The sequence below is a fragment of the Heloderma suspectum genome, chromosome 3, assembly GCF_057233095.1.
Source record: "Heloderma suspectum isolate Gila_16-S chromosome 3, 16-S_ref, whole genome shotgun sequence".
Taxonomy (NCBI): domain Eukaryota; kingdom Metazoa; phylum Chordata; class Lepidosauria; order Squamata; family Helodermatidae; genus Heloderma; species Heloderma suspectum.
In genome coordinates this window covers 236,323,873-236,350,573 of record NC_139460.1, presented here as the reverse complement: position 1 = coordinate 236,350,573, position 26,701 = coordinate 236,323,873, and the positions used below count along the sequence as shown (strand labels likewise).

General features: G+C 42.9%; 1 protein-coding gene across 3 annotated transcripts in view; it reads left to right on the top strand.

Annotated features, from left to right (window-relative positions):
* The window catches only part of DOCK1 (dedicator of cytokinesis 1), a 556,714-nt gene that overhangs the window by 61,846 nt on the left and 468,167 nt on the right, over positions 1 to 26,701 (top strand). For 2 of the 3 annotated variants that reach the window (XM_084841442.1, XM_084841444.1), the window contains exons 7-15: positions 600 to 735; positions 1,477 to 1,634; positions 2,814 to 2,895; positions 3,966 to 4,101; positions 14,513 to 14,585; positions 16,386 to 16,528; positions 19,707 to 19,832; positions 22,739 to 22,863; positions 23,834 to 23,932. In XM_084841442.1, coding sequence (XP_084697568.1) covers positions 600 to 735; positions 1,477 to 1,634; positions 2,814 to 2,895; positions 3,966 to 4,101; positions 14,513 to 14,585; positions 16,386 to 16,528; positions 19,707 to 19,832; positions 22,739 to 22,863; positions 23,834 to 23,932 — 1,078 coding nt within the window. The remainder of the gene's footprint in view (positions 1 to 599; positions 736 to 1,476; positions 1,635 to 2,813; positions 2,896 to 3,965; positions 4,102 to 14,512; positions 14,586 to 16,385; positions 16,529 to 19,706; positions 19,833 to 22,738; positions 22,864 to 23,833; positions 23,933 to 26,701) is intronic. The other variant, XM_084841443.1, reaches the window with a different exon arrangement.

The following is a 26,701-nucleotide window of genomic DNA, read 5'->3' as shown; positions in this document are numbered from 1 at the left end:
CTTGTTCCTTTTCCCTACGCTGTACTGTCAGTCCTTCTGAGACAGCTACTGCTTTTTGGCTGAACACCAGTTGGACTTTACGCAATGTCATTGTTTGTTATGTTATGTTATGTTATGTAAAAGTGCTTTGAATTCACCCTCTGCTTGTGTAAACTGTTGTATTTTGCTCTGGGATTAAACTGGGGCACTTCAGGAGCTCTATCCCACATCCCTTTCCTGCCCCCTTTCCCCACCTTTTTGTTCTACTTTAGTTTGCCTTTTTGTTGTGACTGCATTTGTTGTATTGCTATAAACTAAAACCAAAACTAAAGAATATTGATAATAAAAACAGTGGGATGCTCCAGAATGTCGACAGATTAGGTCCAGAGATTGGGTCTAAGGCAGGTAGAAGGGAATGTACCATATTGTTTTGTTCTGTCTGGTTTAGATGCTTAGGAAAAAGGCATTTATTGATTCTCTCTGCTCCTACACCAAGACAGATTATATGAAAGCTCAAAAGTGTGTGTCTTAGAGACAGGGAACCTTGCTTGAAGAGTTTCTTTGGCTGAACAGATGTTATGTTGACCATGGTGTTGTGTTGTATGTATTCCTTTTCATAGAATTCTTGATTTGGATCTAGTAGTAAGGGATGAAGATGGCAATATATTAGATCCAGAACAAACCAGCACCATCAGCCTTTTCAGGGCTCATGAAATAGCTTCCAAACAAGTGGAGGAAAGACTGCTGGAAGAAAAAGTGAGATACAAAACGTGTTATTTCCCCCCTACTTTATATTATGGAATGTGTAAATGGTGGTAAGGATTGGCTATAACATTCAGCCTCTGAAGTATTTTCAAGACTACATTTTTGAAAAGACATTGTTTTAGTATTATGTCCTTTTCTAAGTCTGGAAAGAATACGAGCAGCTTTATAGTTAGCACCACATGCCCAGTTTAAGTCCCAGATGATGGACCCTCTCCCCCGCACCCACCTCAGGATTTACGTAGAGGTTGAAAATTTGCCACTGGTCTGCTTACCTGGGGTGGGTACAATTGGCAAATTCTACCTTGCTTTGCCACTGTGACAGCACAGCTTTGCTATCCTGGCTATTTCTCTCAGCCCTTTAGATCTGGGAGACATAGTTAAGATTTTTCCAGAAGAGGCAGGGTGTGCATCTACCCACAGCATGTGCTGCTTGCAGGAATATTGTGGCTGCAAATGGCCAAGAAAGGCAGCTCTGCCAGTACCACAAATATACTACAACTCTCTTTGTTCACTTTTCTCTCCCTCTCTCTGCTATTTCCCCTCCTGGGAATATGCTGCCTATGATACAGGAGGGGTAAATAGAGTGAGGGTGGATAGGTATCAGATTAGTGAGTTCTAGAGCAGGAACCCAATCCACAAATATTTGCAAGCCCAGATTTTATGTAAATGTTTGTTTTGCTGTATTTAATTAGTTTTGCAGTACGGTTTTCTTATTTTTTTCTTCCATTTTAGTCTCAAAAGCAGAATCTTGACATTAGTAGACAAGCCAAGTTTGCTGCAACACCTTCATTTGCTCTATTCGTAAACCTGAAAAATGTTGTTTGTAAAATTGGAGAAGATGCCGAAGTTCTTATGTCTTTGTACGATCCTTTGGAATCAAAGTTTATCAGGTTAGTGCTTTATAGAATATGATGTTTGCTTTGTTAATGGCCTGGTTTGCATGTAACAATAACCCAGATTTTTTGTAAATATTGTGAAGGATACAGCTACAAGTGGGACCTTCTGTCCATGTGAACAAGGAACTCTGGCTTGTCCCTCCCCTGACAAGTCAGGGAAACTTTAGCTGCTCCTATTATGTCTTTTTAGTTAACACCGTAGCATTTAAAGCCCCAGTCATAGATGATAAAACCCTGGATTTGTGCAGTGGTTGAACATTTGCTACTAGTCTGCTCACCTGGAGTGGGTACAATTGTGTCATGATAACTCAGAATTTAAAAAACAAAGATCTAAGTTATTGTTAGTGTGAACTGGATCAGTGTTTTGGTTTTGGGTTAGAGCCTGCCTAATACAGGGCTGTGATATTAAATATATACATTTTTACATTTAAAACAACATGTGTTGGGAGGAGAGGGGAGAGAAAGAAATAAGTGTTCCTGAGGGCATCACAGTTCCTTAAATATACAGTGTAAAAATGAGGTGTTAAAGGGTTTGGGGCACTCATGATACACACTCAGTACTCTGGTCTCTTTCCTCCCAATCCGATATAGCAAAAGATACCCCCCCACACACAAAGTCCCCTGTCTGTGCATTCTTCTCAGTGATGGATTGGAGTTTTCTGTTCTTAAAATGGGAATTACAGTGACCAAAATCACAGGTCTGTTTTGAGGATAAAAAGGACAGAAGCTATAAAGCACACTGCACATCAAAGTATGAATAATTATTATTAAAATTGATACAGTGCTTTTATTTTAATAAGTTGCATCTGAAAAAATGGCACTGTCGTTACATAAAATCTAGATCTTGAACTTGAGAAGCCTGCTTAAAATTCTTTTGGCTTTATATATAATATGCTCTTAAACCTTTTGGTGATGCAGCCAGTGAAGAAAACATCATCAGGATCCTTTTTACTTTCACAGACCACATTTCTTTTGTAACACAAATGGAAGTTAAAAGGAAGTAAAACTTTTTTTGGGGGGGGGTATTTCTATTGCAGCTTTTACATCACTTCCTGAGTAGAATCTTGCTGTTCTTGGTTAAATATTGGTTTTAATATATTGTAATGTAACACCTTAGTTTTTGTTTGCAAGACTTGAGACACAATTGAAAAAATATTATTTTTATTTGGATAGTGAGAATTATCTGGTGAGATGGTCAAGTTCTGGTCTGCCAAAAGACATAGATAGATTACATAATCTTCGAGCAGTCTTCACGGTAAATATTCTTTTTATATTTGCAACATTAGAAGTATCCTATTGCTTCTGTATTTTACAAGGTACACATAGTAGGGGAAGGGCCTCAGCTCAGGCATGGAACACATGTTTTTGCATGCAGAAGGGCCTAGGTTCAATCCTGAAATCGCTAGGGCTAGGAAAGGCTCCTCCCTGAAATCTTGGAAAGCCACTGTCAGTCAATATAGACAATACTGAACTGATGGGACAGACTGTATAGGGCAGCCATTCTGTTCCTGCCAAGGTTTTCCATCCGTCCCCTGCATGCCAATGTTTGGGCTGTGCAGAAGTCTACAGTTTTCTTTCCGACATCTGCTTTCTAGGACTTGGGCTAGATTGGAGGAAGGCTTAGGCCACAATCCTATGCATATTTAGACAGAAAAAAGTCCTATAACTCCCAGCATTCCCCAGCTGTTTAAGTTTTTGTATGTTAAAGGTTTTATATTGTGTTTTATCATGTTGCGTTTTAGGTCTTAATTTTTGTGAACTGTCTGGAGAGCTTTGGCTGTTGGGCAGTATAGAAGTTTAATGTATGAATGCATGAAGTTTCTTAGGGCACAATCTTTCTCTGTTTAGAATTTAAGCTTTCTTTCTATTTTATTTTATTTGAAGTATTTTTATGCCACTCCTCAGCCAAAGAGGTTTTCAGGGTGGCTTCCAGATGATCAATTAAACAAGATAAATATTACCTCAGTTCTAGCAAATATTGTAGGAAATTATTTTTAGTGATTAGGGTAACATGATTTCTGCTTCTGAACTCTATTTTCTTAGCATAGTAACCCGTTTCAAATCCTCTTGATAGTTGTGCAGGAAACTAGTATATATATTTAAACTAATAGAATTCTTCAGGATTCTGAGATCCATTTTTAAACTTTCTATGTAAATGAATTCCTTGACTATCATTATGAAACCTTTTGTCATGCAAATAATGTCTTAAGATTGAAGAGATGGCATCTGAAAAGGTAAATGGCAAAACTTCCCTTTTATGTAGTGCGAAGTAGAAATGTGAATGTATTTTGTAAAGTTAAATGTATGAAAACCTAATTTTTCTAGGACCTTGGCAGCAAAGACCTGAAAAGAGAGAAAATCAGTTTTGTCTGTCAGATTGTACGAGTAGGCAGAATGGAACTTAGAGACAACAACACAAGAAAACTAACCTCAGGGTTACGACGACCTTTTGGTGTAGCAGGTAATTCATTCTTTTTAGGTACACTGCCAAAATGTGCTGCAAGTAAGAACAGCTGTTTGGTATTGAAGAACTGCTGACTTGTCATACTGTAGTTTTGAAAATAATTGTTCACTCTTTTTGTATTACATTTTTTGCCTATATGATGTGCAACTTGTTAAGAAATGTGCTAGTGCCCTTCACACGGATAGGCAAAAGGTAGATCCCCAGATGGTTTGGACTTCAACTCCCAGAAGACCCTGTCAGCTTGGTCCGGAATGTTAGGAGTTGAAGTCCAAAGCACCTGGAGATCTACTTTCTGCTTACCCCTGCTTTACATATTTGCTGCAGATGGGCACTGCTGTAGTACCATTGTAGCCATGGCAATAATAATTCCTGCATAACATGCAAAGTGCTAATTTCCCACAATGGAGGGAAAACAGCTGGGAAAGGATGTGCTGTGAAATTGGCTGAGGACTCAGCTTGCTGGAAGGACATGCAGTATTAACAGGGGAGTAAAGTTGAATCCTTATGTGGTACTGATGAACATACTCTGCCACTCTCCAGGAAACCAGGAGCCACTGGAAAGCTGCACCCTCTGACAAAGTGGAGACCAATCTGGCCCCATCCATTAGCCAGAAAAGGAGCTGCAGCTCAAATGCTTGCTTTCCTCTTCCCTACCCCGTATTTTTTCCTTTTGTATCTTGTCTGTTAGCTTGAGAACCTCTGAGCAGGGATGCCCTCATCTTTTAATTTCTGTTCAGTACTCTGAAAAGTTTAGGTGCTTGTATAAGTGCTAAGTAATAATATGAACTAGGCAGAATAAATATTATACATTGGCTCTGTTAGCTACTTTCAAACACTGGATTTGTTTTCCCACTGTATAGCGACTCACTAAATTGTGACTGGGTGTATTTAGGGGAAGGCAGTCAGCTAGGTATTTTGGTCCCCAGGGATATTTTGTGACTGGACAGTAGCTAGTATAAATTTCTGGTTCCAGGGGGGGATTTATTCAGGAATAGTCACACCACTGCCTCTTTCAAGGCAGCAGGGACCGCATCGTCATGCAGTATCACATTCATCACTCCCATGACTAAACCTGGTCAGTCCCCCGCATCTCGCTTGGAGAAGCCACAATGGGCAAAGGCTGAGAGAGCATGTGGTGGTGGAAGTGTCCTGTCCACATCCTCAGAAACTGAAATTGATCCTAAAAAACAGGACAAGACAGTGCACTGGGCACCACAACAGATGCTGAATCAATAGCGGCCTGCAGGTTGGCATGCAAGTGGGCGATTTTGTCTTCAAAGTGTTTGCCAAACCCATCACAGAGAGCCTCTGAAGGCTCCTGACATGTCAAACTAGACTCATGTGCTGGCTTCTCTGGGTTAGATGAAAGCAACCCGCAGACTACTCGGAAAAGCTCAGCTGGATGGCTACTCAAGGACATGATGGAGGCAGCTTCTTTGCCAACTTCACCACTGCAGAGTAGGTATGACTGTGCACGGTCATGCATGTTCAATCACCCTCACAAAAATATTGTGCTACTTGTGCACCAGCTGTCTTCTGACCTGTTTTATTGTCTGGAGCCATCTGAACTCTACAGAACCAAACAGGACGCTCAGGAGCGATTGTGTTGCCTGTGCACAGTGCAGAAAGGACCTTGACAGAATCAGCAGCTTTGGCTACTGGAAATCCCACAGAGCATTTAGGAACCCGTTGGATTTCATAAATCTCTGGGGGTAGACCATTTTAATGGGGCCCTACCTCCACAGGGCCCTTTCATGGATCACTGCCTTGTGGCGAAGGGGCTTGCATAACTCAGTGAAGCCATAAGCTATGCCGTGCAGGGCCACCCAAGATGGACAGGTCATGGCGGAGAGTTCTGACAAAATATGGTGCACTGGAGAAGGAAATGGCAATCCACTCCAGTATTCTTGCCAAGAAAAACCCCATGGAACGTATCACAAGGCTAAAAGAGATGACGCCGGAAGATGAGCCCCTCAGGTTGGAAGGTGTCCAAAATACTACTGGGGAAGAGCAGAGGGAATTTCCAAGTAGCGCCAGAAAGAGTGAAGCGGCTGGGCCAAAGCCGAAAGGAGACTCAGCTGTGGATGTGTCTGGTGGTGAAAAGAAAGTCTGATGCTGTAAAGAACAATATTGTTTAGGAACCTGGAATGTCAGATCAATGAATCAAGGTAAGCTGGAGGTGGTCAAACATGAGATGGCAAGATTGAACATCGACATCTTGGGACTCAGCATGGACAAGCATGGGTGAATTTAATTCAGGTGACCATTATATCTACTACTGTGGGCAAGAATCTCTTAGAAGAAATGGAGTAGCACTCATAGTCAACAAAAGGGTGGGAAAAGCAGTACTGGGGTACAATCTCAAAAACAATAGAATGATCTCAGTACGAATCCAAGGCAAACCATTCAACATCACAGTAATTCAAGTCTTTGCCCCAACCACTGAGGCCGAAGAAGCTGAGGTTGATCGGTTCTATGAAGACCTACAACACCTTCTAGAACTAACACCAAAAAAAGATGTCCTCTTCATCACAGGGGATTGGAATGCTAAATTAGGAAGTCAAGAAATCACCGGGATAACAGGCAAGCATGGCCTTGGTGTACAAAATGAAGCAGGACAAAGGCTAATAGAGTTTTGCCAAGAGAACACGCTGATCATAGCAAACACGCTTTTCTAACAGCACAAGAGGTGACTCTACACATGGACATCACCAGATGGTCAATATCAAAATCAGATTGATTATGTCATTTGCAGCCAAAGATGGAGAAGCAATATACAGTCAGTAAAAACAAGACCTGGAGTTGACTGTGGCTCAGATCATGAGCTTCTTATTGCAAAATTTTGGCTTAAATTGAAGAACGTCGGGAAAACCACTAAACCTTTCAGGTATGACCTAAATCATATCCCTTATGAATATACAGTGGAGGTGAGGAATAGATTTAAGGGATTAGACCTGATAGAGTGCCTGAGGAACTATGGACAGAGGTCTGTAACATTGCTCAGGAGGCAGCAACTCAATCCATCCCAAAGAAAAAGAAATGCAAGAAAGCAAAGTGGCTGTCTGAGGAGGCTTTACAAGTAGCTGAGGAAAGAAGGGAAGCGAAAAGCAAGGGAGGAAGGGGAAGATATATCCAACTGAATGCAGAGTTCCAGAGAATAGCAAGGAGAAGACAAGAAGGCCTTCTTAAATGAACCATGCAAAGAAATCGAAGAAAACAACAGAATGGGAAAGACTAGAGATCTTTTCAAGTAAATCGGAGATCTCAAGGGAACGTTTTGTGCAAAGACGGGCATGATAAAGGACAAAGAAGGCAGGGACCTAACAGAAGCAGATGAGATTAAGAAGAGGTGGGAAGAATACACAGAAGAACTATACAGGAAAGATCTTAATGTCCCTGATAGCCATGATAGTGCGGTCACTGAACTTGAGCCGGACATCCTCGAGAGTGAAGTCAAGTGGGCCTTAGGAAGCATTAGTAACAACAAAGCTAGCAGAGATGACAGTATTCCAGCTGAGCTATTTAAAATCCTAAAAGATGATACTGTTAAAGTGCTGCACTCAATATGCCAACAAATTTGGAACACTCATCAATGGCCACAAGGTTTTTATTGTAGAATTTTATTGTCTTAAACTGTTTTATTGTATGTTGTACATTGCCCAGAATGGCTGGGTGACCAGCCAGATGGGCGATAATAAATTTAATTAATAAATAAATAAGACTGGAAAAGGCCAGTTTACATTCCAATTCCAAAGAAGGGCAATGCCAAAGAGTGTTCAAACTACCATACAATTGCACTCATTTCACATGCCAGCAAGGTTATGCTCAAAATCCTACAAGCTAGGCTTCAGCAGTATGTGAACTGAGAACTACCAGAAGTACAAGCTGGGTTTTGAAGAGGCAGAGGAACTAGAGATCAAATTTATTATTTTTATTTATTTATTTATTATTAAATTTATTAATCGTCCATCTGGCTGGTCACCCAGCCACTCTGGGCGATGTACAACACACCATAAAACAATTTAAAACAATAAAATTCTACCATAATTTTTTTTTTAAAATACCCTAACCCACCCCAAATGCCTGCCTGAACAACCACGTTTTTAATGCACGACGGAAGCTCATTAAAGAGGGGGCATGACGGAGTTCCCTAGGGAGGGAGTTCCACAGAGTGGGGGCCACAACAGAAAAGGCCCTCTCCCTTGTCCCCACCAGTCTAGCTGTCCTGGCTGATGGGACAGAGAGAAGGCCATCTGAGGCTGATCTTGTTAAGCGGCCTGTCTGGTGTTGCTGGAGGCGCTCCTTAAGATAGGCTGGGCCGGAACCATATAGGGTTTTAAAGGTCAAAACCAACACCTTGAATTTGGCCCGGAAAACAACTGGTAACCAGTGCAACTCCTTCAGCACTGGAGTGATGTGATCTCGCCGGCGGCTGCCTTTAATCAGGCGAGCCGCCGCGTTCTGTACCAGCTGCAGCTTCCGAACCGTCTTCAAGGGTAACCCCACGTAGAGTGCATTACAGTAGTCTAAATGAGAGGAGACCAGGGCATGTACTACCGATGGGAGCAGATGGTCAGGAAGGAAGGGGCGCAGCCGCCGTATCAGATGGAGTTGATACAGCGCTGTCCGGCTCACAGCTGACACCTGAGCCTCCATGGACAGCTGGGAGTCCAAAATGACCCCCAGGCTGTGGACCTGGTCTTTCAAGGGTAGCCGTACCCCATTCAACACCAGGTCAACATCCCCCAGCCTCCTCTTGTCTCCCACCAAAAGTACCTCGGTCTTGTCAGGGTTGAGCTTCAGCTTATTCCTCCCCATCCAGCCACTCACCGTCTCCAGACATTTGGACAGGGATTCTACGGCCAACCTTGGTGAAGATTTGAATGAGAGGTAGAGCTGCGTGTCATCCGCATATTGATGACACTGCACCCCAGACCTCCTGATGATAGCCTCCAGCGGCTTCACATAGATGTTAAATAGCATCGGGGAGAGGATGGAACCCTGTGGCACCCCACAAGTAAGTGGCCACGGGTCTGAAACCTCCTGTCCCAGTGCTACCCTCTGGTACCTGCCGGAGAGGAAGGACCAGAACCACCGCAATACAGTGTCTCCCATGCCCAACCCCTCCAGGCGGTCCAGGAGGATACCGTGGTCAACGGTATCAAAAGCCGCTGAGAGGTCGAGGAGAACAAGGAAGGAGCATTCACCCCTATCCAGAGCCCTCCTCATATCATCCACCAAGGCGACCAAGGCCGTTTCTGTCCCATGCCCAGGCCTGAAGCCCGACTGAAATGGGTCTAGATAATCAGTTTCTTCCAAGTGTGCCTTCAACTGCACCGCCACCACCCGCTCCATCACCTTGCCCAAAAATGGCAGATTTGAGACTGGGCGAAAGTTGTTCAGAACTTGAGGATCCAAGGAAGGCTTCTTTAAGAGCGGTCTTATCACTGCCTCCTTGAGGGCTGATGGCATCACTCCCTCCTCAAGGGAGGCGTTCACCACCGCCTTGATCCCCTCACCCAGTCTCTCTCTGCAGCTCATAATGAGCCAAGATGGGCAAGGATCAAGTAAGCAGGTGGTCGGACTTACAGATGAAAGCACCTTGTCCACTTCATCAGGAGGAAGAAGCTGGAACCGATCCCACAAAACCAGTTTGCTACAGGCCGCCTCTTGCTCACTAACTGTATCCACAGTGTGCAGAGTAACACACCTAATCTGATCAATTTTATCTGCAAAGTGCCTTGCCAAAGCCTCACAGGAGGCCTTAGAATGCTCCAGTGGTTCCGGAGCCACAGGACCGACCAGGCTCCGGACCACTTGGAACAGCCTCCTGGGACAGCACTCTGCAGACGCGATGGAGGCAGCATAATATTCCTTTTTTGCTGCCTTCACCGCCACGTGATAGGCTGAAGATACAGCTCTAGCCCGTGTCTGATCGTCTTTGGAGCGAGACTTCCACCACCGGTGCTCTAGCCGTCTCACCTCCTGTTTCAGAGCTCGTAACCGCAGATTGAACCATGGTGCAGTCCGAGCCCTGTTCAGGGGGAGAGGGCGTTTCGGAGCCACCTGATCTAATGCCCCAGTGATTGCGGCATTCCAGCCACCCACCAGGGTCTCGACCGAGTGGCCGTTGGCATGCCCCAGAGAATCCCCAAGCGCGTTCAGGAATCCATTTGGATCCATAAGACGCCTGGGGCGGACCATTTTAATGGGTCCTCCACCCCTGCGGAGGGGTTGTGGAACCGAGAAGTCCAACGTCACCAGATAGTGATCTGACCATGACAAGGGGGTGGTGGATATACCCCCGACTTCCAGATCACTCCCCGCTTCTCCATAAACAAACACAAGGTCTAGTGCATGACCGGCTACATGGGTGGGCCCAGTTAGAATATGGTGCAGCTCCCAGGAGGCCATGGTCTCCATGAAGTCCCGAGGTGCTCCTGTGAGGATGGCCTCCGAATGTACGTTGAAGTCCCCCAACACCAGTAAGTTAGGGGACTGTACACGCACATCAGAGACCACCTCAAGCACCTCGGCCAGGGAGTCAGTCGTGCAGCGGGGTGGACGGTACACGAGCAGAATCCCCAGACTGCCCTTCGGGCCCAACCTCCAGTACATGCACTCAGCAACCTTGGTCTCCCGGAGAGGGGGTCTGGTGAAGACCAAGGACTCTCGGTAGATAACAGCCACTCCCCCTCCCCGATCCCCAGCCCTCGGCTGCTGTGCATACGAAAATCCGGCTGGACACATGGCTGCAAGGGTTGCAGCAGCAGCCTCGGCCAGCCAGGTCTCTGTAATACATGCCAGGTCTGCACCCTCATCCAGGATCATGTCATGGATGAGGGAGGTTTTCTGGGTAACACACCTGGCATTTCAGAGCAGCAAACGAAGGCCAGAAGATGGAGTCACGCCTCCCCCAGCCATCCTTTGGCTCTGGACAGGCCCAGAGCAGGGGACAGATACTAGACATCTCTCCCTTGTTCCCCATGGCCTGCCCCTAGCGCTCCGCCAGCGCCTGCCGCCCAGCCTCGGTATGTTCTGGCCCCCAACACTCCCCCCACTGCCTCCATCAGGTGGACACATGCCCCCTCGCTCCCGCCTATCAGGCAGGCTACCCACCCCTAAAAACACAACAAAATCCCCCCCAACAAAATAAAACAAACAAACAAAACAATTAAAATCCCCTTAAAAATGCCAGGCAGGAGTCCACAGGGAAGGCCTGGTGGTGGTGGTGGCGGCGGCGGCGGCGGCGGCGGCGGCGGCGGCGGCAGCAGCAGCAGCAGCAGCAGCAGCAGCAGGCCCAGCAGCAGCAAGCACACCTCTTCCCCGGTGGTGGTGGTGGCTTCTCCTGCAGGCCCTGGCTCTCCCAGGCCACCTCAGCCAGCCAGCTTATGTAGCCTCTCCAGGGAGGGGCAGGTGGAGCAGCACAGCTGGCTCAGTACCTGGGGCCTGGTCCTGCAGGGACTGGCGGTCTGCCAGGCAGAAGTCCACAGGGAAGGCCTGGTAGTGGTGGCAGCGGCGGTGGCAGCAGGCCCAGCGGCGGCAGCAGCAGGCCCAGCAGCAGCAAGCACGCCTCTTCCCCAGTGGTGGTGGTGGTGGCTTCTCCTGCAGGCCCTGGCAAATCACGAACATTTGCTGGATCATGGAGAAAGTAAGAGAATTCCAGATGTTTCTGCTTCATTGACTATAGTAAAGCCTTTGATTGTGTGGATCACAACAAACTGTGGCAAATTCTTAAAGAGATGGGAGTACCAGACCACCTTACCTGTCTCCTGAGAAACCTGTACGAGAGTCAAGAAGCAACAGTAAGAACCAGACATGGAACAACTGATTGGTTCCAAATTGGGAAAGGAGTACGGCAAGGCTGAATATTGTCGCCCTGCTTATTTAACTTACATGCAGAGTACATCATGAGAAACGCTGGGTTGGATGAATCACAGGTCGGAATTAAGATTGCTGGGGGAATTATCAACAACTTCAGATACGCAGACGATACCACCCTAATGGAAGAAAGCAAAGAGGATCTCAAGAGCCTCTTGTTGAGGGTGAAAGTGGAGAGTGCAAAAGCTGGTTTGAAACTCAACATTAAAAAAACGAAGATCATGGCATCTGGCCCCATCACTTCCTGGCATATAGAAGGGGAAGGGGGAAGCTGTGACAGATTTTATTTTCTTGGGCTCCAAGATCACCGCAGACGGTGACTGTAGCCATGAAATTAAAAGACGCTTGCTCCTGGGGAGGAAAGCTATGGCACACCTAGACAGCATAGTAAGAAGCAGAGACATCACCTTGCCGACAAAGGTCCGTATAATCAAAGCTATGGTTTTCCTAGTAGCAACGTATGGCTGTGAGAGCTGGACTATAAGGAAGGCTGAGCGCTGAAGAATCGATGCTTTCGAATTGTGGTGCTGAAGAAGACTCTTACGAGTCCCCTGGACTACAAGGAGGTCAAATCAGTCAATCCTAAAGGAAATCAACCCTGAGTGCTCATTGGAAGGACAGATACTGAAACTGAAGCTCAAATATTTTGGCCACCTAATGCGAAGAGAAAAGTCCCTGGAAAAGACCCTGATGCTGGGAAAGATTGAAGGCAAAAGGAGGAGGGGATGGCAGAGGATGAGATGGCTAGATAGCATCACTGATGCAATGAATATGGACTTGAGCACGCTCCGGGAAAGAGTGGAGGACAGGAAGGCCTGGTGTGCTATGGTCCATGGGGTCACGAAGAGTCGGACATGACTGAACGACTGAACAACAACCTCCTCAGGGAGGGGCTGGCACTGTGAGATAAAACTTCACCATTGTCTGACCATGAAAATGGGGTGATTCCCATCCCACCCACCAGATCAAGGGTATGCTCTGTCCCATGTGTTCGGCCAATGACAAACTGAGACAGCCCCATGGTTATCAGTGGAGGCGATGGAGTCCCAAGCTGGTCTTGTTAAGGTGGCCTCGACATATTGAAATCCCTTAGGACCAAAGTCCTAGGGTTTTCCAAAACCACATCCAGGATTGCCTCAGCCAGCTTGGTTAGGGATGCCATTGGGAGGCAGGGTGGGCAGTACACCAATATAATCCCCAATCTTCCGTTTTGCCCATCAGAAGGTACAGCCCCTCATAGCCCACCCATCTTCCTTCTCTTTGTAAAATGGGTTATGGGCCATGATATGGTCATCCAGTTTTACCTTCCTACCATTCTCAAGAAAGTTGTCCTTGTTCTTCAAGTGCCATGGTGGGGAACTGGATAAAATCAAGTATGGTTATTCAGGTACAGTTTGGAGCACTTGGAAAGTGATTGGTTATAAAGATAAATACTTGGCTTGTAGAGAACGTGTTGATACTGAATGTTATGCCAACATAGCTCTAAGTTAAGGAATTGGATGGTTGTATCAGAACTCTGCAGCATAAATAGACAGCACAATTCTCCAGAGTCACATTGTCCTCCACAACCACCTGAACATCTTCTTCAGGTCCATGTGGCCAACCCAGACATTGCTGTACTGGCATACATGTGTATGTCTGTTTCCAGCTTGATCATGGTGATGTCTGTTAGTATAAAGTAACTATCTCTTTCCAGGGACACTTTTTGCACTAACAGTTATGTGCTGTACAGTACCAAACCCTGGCAAGCTGTTGTGTGGTTGTTCCACAACTTATCCCAGCTCAGAGAACTTGACTTAGCCCAATATTTTTTCAAGCACCGGCCGTGTTATCCTATGTCTGACTTGGTGCAAGTTGCTTTGTTGAACGGGGGGGAGTTGGTCCAGGCCTCTCAGCATGCACCAAGGCAAAATTTAACAAATGCTTTTATTCATTTTACTGGCTTTTATCAATGTACTGTGCTTTTGTTGATTTCTATAAATCTTAATGTTAAGATTTATTTTATTTGTTGTTTTATTATCATATAAGTTACCATGGGATTTTTGATGGGTGCTATATTTTTAAATAAAATAAACTGAAAGACTTGGTAAAGAATATTTCAAGTTCTGAGTGAGTTCTTGAAACATATTCTTGAATGTACTACATACATATCCTTTGTGTGTGCACAGCAGAATACACCAGAATGGTCCAAAATTGAGAACTTTCATTCTTTCTGAGAGCTATTACTCTCTGTAGTCTCAGAGCATCCACCATGGAAGTAGGAATTTATTCTCCTGTGAAGTGTGTTATCAATTGTAACATGTTTCAGTATGTGACACACAAATGCATACCCATTATTAGCTTCAGAAGATTCTACTTTCAGTGATGTGAATATAGAAGGGCTGTCTTTGAACATAATAATACATTTTTCCATAAAACAGTTCCAAGTTGTCTGTCATGAAGTACAAAGATGTCTTTATGGATCTTTGCCACTCTTTTCCATTAGATGTTGATCTTTTTAATGATGTTTCTTTCTTTTTGATTTCAGTAATGGATGTAACTGACATAATTAATGGGAAAGTAGATGATGAGGACAAGCAACACTTCATTCCATTTCAGCCGTAAGTATAAAGTAATGCAGAAGAAATGTTAGAGGTGATTTCTAGCAATATTGCAGTGGATTAGGATTCTTCAGATTAAAACTTAGTTTAGATGATTTTGATAATGGGAAGGCCAAAGAAGGGAAGGAATAACACTGTGTATGATAACAAATTAGCAATCAAATCACTTCTGTTTTGACAGGATTTCTGTTTTAGATTACAGCCATTTGTTCAATTAAATTACTCAAATAAAATTATAAGAACCAGCTTTAAACATGACTTCTTGCATTCTTTAATGTTCAGCGCATGTAGACTGTGCACATATGCAGTGCTATCTGGACTGTGCTAAGAGTTGAGGGCAAATTAGAAATATAACTGACTTGTCCAAGTGAATGTGATTGTTGGCACTGTCTCTGGATAGGATCCAGAGAGCTGGATCCAGATTTTAAGAACCTAATGCTTATAGTGGAATTTTTAACTTTGAATAGCAGATTCTCAGACTCTGCCCTCATCCCTGCCTGCAGAACTCCCCCACCTGGACGGGCTTTGTCAAGCCTCCAGGCTATCCTGCTGCTAACACTTGGTGATTGAATATATTTATATTTATTGTATTTATTGCTTGGTGATTGTTTATATTTATATGACTGATGGGTCTGGCTGTTACAAATTTGTGTTTTTGTTACAATCATGATGTGTATGTATAAGCTATTAAAAGCTTGCAGGTTAAAAATAAAACTAGGTAGTTCATGGAATATTTTGAAGTAGAGTACTTTCCATTAATGTTTCGTGATCATTATAAATGAAATGGCGACAAGCGTATATTCTGGTAGATAAGAATAAACACTAGAATGCATGTTTACGGATAAAGAAAAACGCTATTAATGAGACACTTACGGGTTTCTTGCTCCATTAAATCTGACTTATAGTGGTATGTACAAATCAGAATTTTTGAAAGGATGCATAATAAAATGAACCATGTTTCCCTTTTCTTCTTTCTGTTGCTATGGTAAATTAAAACATTCCTCAGCAAAAGTCTATGTCAGGAATGAGGAACATACACACTTATGATGAATAGCAGTGTCATTCCCAATGGTGACTTAAGACCTATGTATATGAGGCAATTTTTTTTCATGCTGTGCCTTTGTTATTCCACTTGGCTTTTTTTTTCTTTTCATATGCTTGTTATTGGCTGTCAGTGAAATAAATACAAACACAACAGCTGTCACATGGCACTTGGTATGGTTGCTGTGGCGTAGATGCCATTTTTCTAAATGCTGCATTTCATGTTTAACTTCAGTATTTTCATCTCATTCAGCCATAGCAGCAAAATGTTCCATGAGTTCTCGCTGTCCTCTGGCCTCCCCACAGCTAAGCTACTTGTATTTGTAGTAGCTTTCCCTCTTCTGTTATCTCTCATTATGCTACAGCTCAATTCATGTCACATCCAAAGCAGGTCTTGAGCATTCCATGGGGTAGTATGTTCTACAATTTGTTGTTTTGTTATTTTATATGTGACTTCTCAGACTTTTTGTCTCTATTCTACATGCTTCTAGATATGTGACCGGAATCTGGTGTATGTTTGTTTCTGGAATCATAAGTTTGCTTTACTTCTCTTTATTAGATTCACATTTTTCCTGACTGATTATCTTCCTATGTTTGTGTTGTTCTGTTTCCTATCCTTTGTCTTGTGTTGACTAATGAATACTCTTTGTCAACTATATGATATACTTTTGTGTTTCCTTGTTACTGTGACTTCTGGTTTTCTGTTCCCCCTCCTGCCTTTGTTACCTTTTGGTGTTGGTCGTCATGTGCATCCTCCAGGCTAGCATTGGATAATGCCATTCGACACAAGCAGCTGAACATATCATCCCGTTTTTCACCCAGGGTGGCAGGGGAGAATGATTTCCTTCAGACTGTTATAAACAAAGTGATTGCTGCTAAAGAAGTTAACCACAAGGGCCAGGGTAGGTACATTGCTTCATTTGACACTATTAGCATTTGCAATGAGGTAATTGCTCCCCATTTTTTTGATAACCTTAAAGTTGCACTGGAAGTTGCACAAAATTAACTGGGATGTGTTTGGCATTGGAACATACCCTTTCATCACGGCTACCCCTCCCTCACTGGGAACTTTGGTTATTCTGCTAATAAAATTCTTAATTTTTCTTATTATAAGCATTTGACACTTGCACATGCTTCACTGCCATATGATGCATCCATCATTTTAGGGATTTACTCTGTGCTCTTTATCTAAAAACCTTTTGATGGGTAGCTGTGTTAGTCTGCTGCCGCAAAAAAATGAGTCCTGTACCACCTTATTTGTTCATCTTTAAAGTGCTCCAGGACTCTTTGTTTGGTATTTAGATCTCTTGTCCTATTCTTACCTTGTGTGGGCAATACATGACTCCTTTTCAAAGTGGGCAATACATGACTCCTATTCTGAAGATGTATGATATGTCATGGCAGCTTAAACAATAAAACAGGCTTGAACTATAAAATATTCTGTTAAAAACATTACCGAAGTGCATGCAACACTTTGAATGTGCAGTTTAATATTTAAAAAGCCATCATTTTAAGACCAGTAATACAAGCTCATCAGAAACCAGAGTGCCTTATGTTCATGTCTGGAGCAATCCTCAAGTTTGGGACAGCCATCTTTTGTGTTCTTGTAATACAGGCATACCACTGGCCCATTGGTTGGATACAGCCCATGGAGGTTCCCCATTAGGCCCCCTGAGCTTCTCTCCCAGGCCTCTCCCCCTCTCCCCAGGCAAAGGGTCCCTCCTGAAAAGATCTTACCTCAGATCTGCAGCAGCCCAAAGTGGGTGGGGCCTCATGCAAGCAGTAGGGTGGCCCCAACCGCTTTGAGCTGTGGTCTCGCCCACTACCAGCATGCAGCCCCCAATGTCTTTGTCTGGAGACAATTTTGCCTTCAGGCCAAAAAATGGTTCCCCACCCCTGTTGTAATACAAATATAAATGGCATGGAAAAGAGTGTGTTGTAAGTTCATCTTAGATATTGGTATGAAATGTAGGAAAGAAATGGGGTCTTACTTATTTAGGACACAATACATTTCTTTTTAGCTTTGGTAGTTGTAAGGTAGGATACCTTGCAATGATCTGACCATTTTTCAAAGCCAGTTCCCTGAAACGGAGTAAGTTAGAAACCAATTGCATCACTATATACCAATTCCACTTGTGCTTATATGCATAATACAGAATATGACAACATATTAAAGCAAGTTCCATATCCACTTGTCTCATCAATTTGTCTTCAGCAAATACCTTGCTTGTCTAGGCTTTTGCCAGGCATATAATATAGCAGCATGCAATTTTTTCTCTTTCTCTCTGTACAATGTTGTGTTGCTACAGAATTTAGTGCTAGACTCTGTACAGAAAAGCATGAGAGAGATTCGGTGCTCAGAGAGCTTTGCAATCGAAATACAAACTTGAAGATAATGTTTAATAAAGTAGAAGGAAGTAGATAGTGATCAAAGTATTGGGTAGCATATACATCCTTCACAGGCAAGATATAACCAGTGTCCTAATCTGCAGAGGGAATGTAATCAACCATGTATGTTAGAAAGAGGAAGTGTATCTTGGAAAGAGGAAGTGAAGGTTGGAAAAAAGAAAACTAGACAGCCTTTTTTTTTTTTCTTACCACTGCCTTTCCATTACAAATGCTGTTTTTTAGTTTCAGAAGAGCATGTGGAGTTGAAGGCAAATGTTGAAAATATTGACATTTCATTGGACTTAGGGATTCTCCTATCAAGCTATACATGTATTAATTGGTCCTTCGAAAATGGGCTCTCTGTTGGGTGGCATTTAATTTTTAAGTCTGTAAACCACCTGTTTTCACCTTGTTAGCTTCTTTTCTTAAACATAAGAAGGGGCCATCCAATCCAGCATACTCTTCACACCACGGCCAGCTGGCTCTCCACGGGAAACTGACAAGCCGGACACGAGTTTAACAGCACCCCCCTGACCATGTTCCCCAGCAACTGGACTACAAAGACATACTACCTCTGATCCTGGAGGTAGCATAGACCCATCAGGACTAGCTGCCATTGATAGCCTTCTCCTTCAGGAATTTGTCTAACCCCCTTTTTGAGCCACCAAATTGGTGGCTGTCACCACATCTTGTCATAGTGAATTGCATAGTTTAACCCTGCGCTGCTGTTTCTTAGCCTGAAAGTCATATTTTTCAAGGATGCCATCTTTTCTCTCTCTCTCGCATAATATAAGCACCTGGGGCCACTCTATGAAGCTGAATGGTGGGAGATTCAGGACAGGCAGACAAAAGAAAATGTTTCTTCACGCCGTTTGTAGTTAATCTGTGAAATTCACTGCCACAAGATGTGGTGATGGCCACCAATGTAGATATCTTTAAAAGGGGATGAGACAAATTCATGGAGGATAAGGCTATCAGTCATTATGAGGATATGCTACCCCCAGGTTCAGAGGTACCATGCCTCTGATATTAGTTGCTGTAGAGGGGGGCTGTTGCTCTCACGTTATGCTTGTGGGTCTTTCCACAGGCATCTGGTTGGCCACTGTGGAAACAGGATGCTGGACTAGATAGGTCTTTGGCTTGATCCAGCAGTTCTACTTATGTTTTTAGATGTTTTCTTAGCTAATCATTAAACATCAAGAAATTGTCTGGGGTTGCCCTGTACTTGATTTTTTTTTTTAAAGGAGAGAGCAATCCTGTGACCTGCTAGACACTATATAGCGGGCCATAGGATATACTCATTTCTGGGAACTGACCTCGGAGCCCGTGCTCCAAGGTCGGTTCCTGGAAAACCGACTGCCTCTGAGGCAGCGTGGAGAAGCCCTGTCCTCCGTGCTCGCAAGAGGAATGCGGAGCAACTGAAAAGGGGCGTTCCAGAGCGGGAAGACACATCCAATGTGTCATACAGCAGCTTCCTCTCCCAGTCGGTCCCCCCGCCACTAGACAGCTGAAAACAGCTGTCTAGTGAAAAATAACAAGGTAGGAAAGGTACGGAGGGAACAATCGCCCCATGCCTCTCTTGCCTTGCTTTGGAAAGGCGGTCGCCTCTGAGCTCGGTGGCGGCTGCCTATTTAGCTAGGATTGCCCCCTAAAGGTAGTTTCTGAATTGATGTATTGTACTTAATGCTACAGGTTTATGGGTGACACTGAAGCTTCTTCCAGGAGATATTCATCAGATAAGAAAAGAATTTCCTCACTTAGTTGACAGAACCACAGCTGTGGCTCGGAAAATGGGGTTCCCTGAGATTATTATGCCTGGTAAGATTCAATAGTTGATCCGATATACTCACAGAATTGGAGATAATGTTAATGTTCTTTCCTTTTAGGTGAATACATAGTAGTTCAAAGGAAGCAAAAACTGAATTAAAAGAATTTGAAACTAAATAGTGTTTTGGGGAGATTTGGCTTAAAAAAAATTTCAATCTACTTTCAGGCTTGTATTAATAATGTAGAAGCACTATTGTATAAACATTGTGGACTAACTGTGCACAGATGGTAGAATGTCTAGTTCATTTAGTTTCAAAACCGAAATTCCTGGTGTGTTTTGAGTACTTGGGCTTTTAATGTATATTATAAATGAATCTATGGAGCAATAAAGGCAGGCTTCAAAGGCGGCTCTGTTGCTCGCATGTCCAAATGGGCTATCAAATGCTTAGATTACCTACTATTGCTTGCAGATGTGTGAACGTTTTGCACACAAAATGCTAACATTTACTCAATGAAATGCTTGCTTTATTATATTAATGCAGAAGTATAAGAAAATGCATAGCAGAGTTAACTATTTAAAGAGCATCTACTCATTTTACGTTGCACTAAAGATATTGCAAGAAGCCCTAGTGATTGGTGTGTCCCGGGAAAGAAATCCAGCTGGTACAATCAATTGTATGCATTTTGAGTGTGTTTTACAGCGTTAGAATGAGCACCGAAAGTGATGGCAGAATTGGGCTCCCTCCCAAATGAGCCTGAAGAGCTGGAGGGAAGGAAGTAGGCAAGAAGGAAGTAAGATTAGCAATAGAGAGAGGTCACTGGATATGCGAAACATAAATACAGATTGAACCTGTTCAGGAAAAGATGGAAGGTGTCCTGGAAATATTTATTTACACAGCAGGAGCCTGTGAATAGAAAGGGATGGCGATGGAGTTCTTCAGAATGTAGGCAAGAGAACAGGAAATTCATTAAGTCTCCTTCCAGTCTCAAGAGTGGGGAAAGAAGCCAGGGAAATATTTCGAAGCCTGTCAGTTCTCAAGAATACCAAGAATAATGCAAGAATAATGCCAAGTCTTAACACGGAGTAGAGAACAAGGAATTCTTTCAAGTAATCCTCTCTGGCTATGATCAAGAGAGGACTTGTTCAGAAACTAAGTTTGTTCTTTCTTTTGAGATAAAGGGTATTGTTGTTGTTGTTCAGTCGTGTCCGACTCTTCGTGACCCCATGGACCATAGCACGCCAGGCCTTCCTGTCCTGCGTTCTCTAGCCATCTCATCCTCTGCCGTCCCTTCTCCTTTTGCCTTCAGTCTTTCCCAGCATCAGGGTCTTTTCCAGAGAGAGTTTTCTCTTCGCATTAGGTGGCCAAAATATTTGAGCTTCAGCTTCAGTATCTGTCCTTCCAGTGAGCAGTCTGTGTTGATTTCCTTTAGGATTGACTGATTGGACCTCCTTGCAGTCCAGGGGACTCGTAAGAGTCTTCTCCAGCACCACAGTTCGAAAGCATCAATTCTTCGGCGCTCAGCCTTCCTTATAGTCCAGCTCTCACAGCCATACATTACTACTGGGAAAACCATAGCTTTGATTATATGAACCTTTGTCAGCAAGGTGATGTCTCTGCTTCTTACTATGCTGTCTAGGTTTGCCATAGCTTTCCTCCCAAGGAGCAAGCGTCTTTTAATTTCATGGCTACAGTCACCGTCTGTGGTGATCTTGGAGCCCAAGAAAATAAAATCTGTCACAGCTTCCATTTCTTCCCCTTCTATACGCCAGGAAGTGATGGGGCCAGATGCCATGATCTTCATTTTTTTAATGTTGAGTTTCAAACCAGCTTTTGCAGTCTCCTCTTTCACCCTCAACAAGAGGCTCTTTAGATCCTCTTCGCTTTCTGCCATTAGGGTGGTATCATTTGCATATCGGAGGTTGTTGATAATTCTCCTGGCAATCTTAATTCCGACCTGTGATTCATCCAACCCAGCGTTTCTCATGATGTACTCTGCATATAAGTTAAATAAGCAGGGTGACAATATGCAGACTTGTCATACCCCTTTCCCAATTTTGAACCACTCAGTTGTTCCATGTGTGGTTCTTACTGTTGCTTCTTGACCCTCGTACAGGTTTCTCAGGAGACAGGTAAGGTGGCTTGGTATTCCCATCACTTTAAGAATGTAAAGAACAATATTGTTCTTTACAGCATCGGATTTTCTTTTCACCACCAGACACATCCACAGCTGAGTCTCCTTTCGGCTTTGGCCCAGCCGCTTCACTCTTTCTGGCGCTACTTGGAAATACCCTCTGCTCTTCCCCAGTAGTATATTGGACACATTCCGACCTGAGGGGCTCATCTTCCGGCGTCATCTCTTTGAGCCTTGTGATACGTTCCATGGGGTTTTCTTGGCAAGAATACTGGAGTGGGTTGCCATTTCCTTCTCCAGTGGACCACATTTTGTCAGAACTCTCCGCCATGACCTGTCCGTCTTGGGTGGCCCTGCACGGCATAGCTTATGGCTTCACTGAGTTACGCAAGCCCCTTCGCCACAACAAGGCAGTGATCCATGAAGGGGGTTAAAGGGTATATCCATCCTTGTTTGTGAATGTGCTGTATCATTAGTTTTGTTATACACAACAGGCATTCATTTAGTCACAGAATGGGAAAATAACTTTATATGTGGATTGAAGCTGATGTGTTGTTACTAAATGTTTTGATCTTGATGATAGTTGCTGAAACTTACCTAAACTTGCATTATTTTGAGTATACACTGTACAGAAAGCCATTCTAGAAATTTTAGCATACATATGTATTCAGTGTTTAATTTTCATTTTTAAAATTACCATGTGTACAGTAAGTAAACAAAAATTATTCTCCTTTATAATTTTGTTTTGTGTTTATGTAGGATATTGATAGACAGTAAAATATTTTATTAATGGGCTTGCTGTTCTCTTTCCCCCTGTCTCTCAGGCGATGTCCGTAATGATATCTATGTAACATTAGTTCAAGGAGATTTTGACAAGGGCAGCAAAACTACAGCAAAGAATGTAGAGGTTACAGTATCAGTTTATGATGAAGATGGCAAAAAACTGGAGGTACATTACTGGGAAGGGTTTATTTACTGTGCTAGCGTTGGGCATTTGGCTGGTCCAAAAAAGGAGGTGATCAGCTTACTGTTAAAATACTGTCAAATAATAGATTTTTTTTTTTTTAAGCATAAACTTTGTAGAACATCAAAAATTTTTTGGTATTTCTAGATTTCTCAGGATTTAATGTCTCACTTGTACTTGTGTTTCATGCGTTTTATTTCAACCAGTACCTCCAGCACTTTCTATATCAATTGTTTTTCTCAATTCAAATCCAGAACCTCACAATTGGTTTACATGGATGGGAGGTATTTCCTGGTTCCTGAAACAAGTCAGATAGAATCATGGACACTCCCAGGCAGTAATCTATGTCATTGATGACTTAAGCTATGTCAGGTGCCCAGTAGGATAAGCTTTGCAGTGGTGCTAGGCCAGGGGGTGAAGGATGACAGGATTTGTGGGCCAAAACACCTGGAGGGTCATGTTGCCCCACCCTGCTCCAGGATTAGGGGTCAAGCAGCCTTCACTCCTACCCTTATTAACAAATGACACCATAATGAAACAAGAAAGATAAGCTTCCACACAGTGGTATTCTTGATTTCATGGAATATTTGACTGCAGTCAAATAACAATACACAGTCAATTGATGATAATTGAATGGTCAGTACCAATGCTACTTTTCCTATATATTCTGAGAGCGTCAAAATGTGTAGGAACTACTGTCAAAGTGAGCACTTAAATCATATATTATTAAATTTTATTTTTAATGGAAGATGTCAGTTTTCATGCATGCCCAATATATTTTCTGTTTATTATTATGTGAATTCTTGCCCTCATATTGAAGCTGGTGATACCCAAACCTGAAACTTTATTTTTATTGGATTTTCCCTTAAGTGTAGTAATAGCATTTGTTTATACATGCAACTGAAAAATTAGTTTAACCCTGTCTGTCTGTCTGTCTGTCTGTCTGTCTATTTAGAATATAATTTTTCCCGGTGCTGGAGATGAAGCCCTTTCAGAATATAAATCTGTGATATATTACCAAGTAAAACAACCTCGTTGGTTTGAAACTGTAAAGGTATGCCTGGCATTAAGATTTTCTTTTTGAAAAGAAAGCAAGAAAGAGGGAGAACCCAATTGATAGACTATGTGTATTCCTGTCAGACTAAAAGAGGTATCTGTGCTAGAGAAGCTTTTGAAGGTTGCTAAGGAACGACATAGATGAAGATATTTACTGAATATATTTACCTCCTGGTCTTCTGATCAAGACAGCTTTGACAGAATTATTCCAACATCTATCTCAAATCTCTCTTGTATTAAAAGTTGAACAGTTTAGCGATTGATTGTAATGTAAGCTATAAATGTATTGCCATAAACTGCACACATGCACTGTGAGATTATTAGGATTTATCATGCATTGTTAATGAAAATAGAACGGTAGCAGCAGTTTACCAGAACAAATGCTAATTATGGTAAAATGCAATGCATATTAATGGCACTGTAAACCCAAAGGAGTTTACAAATTTAAAATTAGACAAGAGAAAAAGGCAGGGTAAGGAATGGAGGTATCAACAGGTGATGTGATAACATTGTGTGCGAATGTATTTGCATGTGCATTTGGCTGAGCTATAGTTGTAGGGAATTCTGCCAGTTGGACAGATTTGGTATATGATTTGGTATATGAAGAGCCATTAGGAGAGGGGAGAGAGCTGCTGCAACGTTAGTGCTTTTGTTATGATGGATTTTAGACATAAAGAGTGGAAAGAAGAGTGTGAAGTTGGTTAAGGAAGCTGTGGTCCCGGGGGCTTGACAGTAGCAGGTTCTCACGGGAAGCTTTTTTGATAAGGAGTTTGTGCTCAGAACAGTGGAAATCACTGGAGGGAGAGAAAGAAAGGCTGGGCATAATCAAAATGGTCAGCCAAAGTAAGAAATGTAAGCAGCTGGGTTTGGAATAGAAAATATGAAATGTATGTACAGTGTTGGACAGGCAGAATGTAGGTAGTCAAAGCAACAGGATTGCCATACGAACATAGGAACATAACACAGGAACATAAGAAGAGCCATGTTGGATCAGACCAAGGGTCCATCTAGTCCAGCATTCTGCCACACAGTGGCCAACCAGCTGTCGACCGGGAACCCACAAGCGGGACATGAGCGCAAATGCACCCTCCCACCCATGTTCCCCAGCAACTGGTATACATAGGCTCACTGCCTCTGGTTCTGGAGGTAGCACATAGCCATCAGGACTAGCAGCCATTGGTAGCCTTCTCCTCAATGAATTTGTCCAACCCCCTTTTAAAGCCATCCACACTGGTGGGCATAACTACAAACTGCCTTATATCAAGTCAGACTATCCATCTAGTTAGTATTATCTACTCTGACTGGCAGTGGTTTCAGACAAGGGTCTTTCATATCACCTGCTACCTGATCAGTTTAACTAGAGAGGGCAGGGATTGCACCTGGGAACTTCTGCACACAAAGCAAGTGATCTACCACTGTCCAGTGGTCTCTCCCAAGCTTTAGCAGTAGGAGTGAAACCCTATGGAGAGGCAGGTGTGACTCATTGTAGCATTAAAATGAATGTGATGTCTGACAGATGGACTAATATTAAATAATAAATTGTGCTAATTAGCCTTTGAATAACCTCTTGGTAACATCTAGGTATACAGTATATTCCTAAGTGGCATCTGCCTTTGCTTCACCTCATAGACGGTGGGATTTTCCCACCCTGTATTCTTCATATTTTAAAAGAATATCTAAAATCTGCAGATGCTGTATTGCAGATAAAGCAGACAAAAATAGGGAATTTAAGTACCTTCCCTTTCTTGGAACTACATCTGAAGTAAGGTAATCTGATTCTGAAGTCAAGAAAATCTCCATTAAGTGGCAAAAAAATGGTATATTAAAAAGGAATGATCATATAGAAGAGTGAAGGTGATTTCAGTGTTTTCATAGTACAAGATACAGAATTTAAAAAGCAATATGTGTATGGGGTTACTTAGAGTTACAAATCAGGTAATCTGACATTTATACAGGGGTGAGTATACTATTATGAAATTATTGGGAAGAAGAATGTGAACAGTGAAGAGAAACAGGTGAATGGAGAGGGGGAATATAAAAATTTGGGACTAGAACAAGGTGACAAGAAAAGACTTGTATAGTGAGTTAAAGAACTTAAATTGAATTGACAGTTGTGATGTCTATTGACAGTAATAATACTGATCTGGTTTAAGGAGAAAGAGCACACTTTAGTGAAATAGGTATGAAGTCAATGTCAAGGCTCTTTGCAGTCAGGGTGAACATAGCCATTAAAATCAGAGAGAGACACAGAACTAGAATCTCTCTGGCCTGCTTGTAGCTGTTGTAAAGTTCTGCAGCTAAAGACAGCACTCTTTCCATACTAGCTCGGAGAGCTGAAAGCTGACAGTTTGGGATATTATTTCATTTCCCCCTCTGCCACAGCAGACTTGAAGCATGGCTGGAAGTCCTGCTCCATATCTCCAATTCTAGATATAATTCAGTATTAGCTTAGTAATGTGCCACAAACTAGTTGTCTGTAATTAAGATTCCTTGGCAGGCGTGTGAAATGCGGAATCATTTCACTGCTTGTTTTTCAGTGCTGCTTTGACATTCATTTGACTTGGGCCTTGTTCGTGCAAGCTGTTGTTTGGGTGGCTCAACATGCATCTAGAACTCAGACTGAGAAAGCTGAGTGAAATGCATGGCACAGTCCCACAATGAGTCAGGGTACAGTTAAGCCCATTCATTTTAATGCTTATGTGCATGGTAGATTGTAGCACAACTTTATACTTAAAAAAACCCCTCTATGCTCTTTTTCTATAAAACC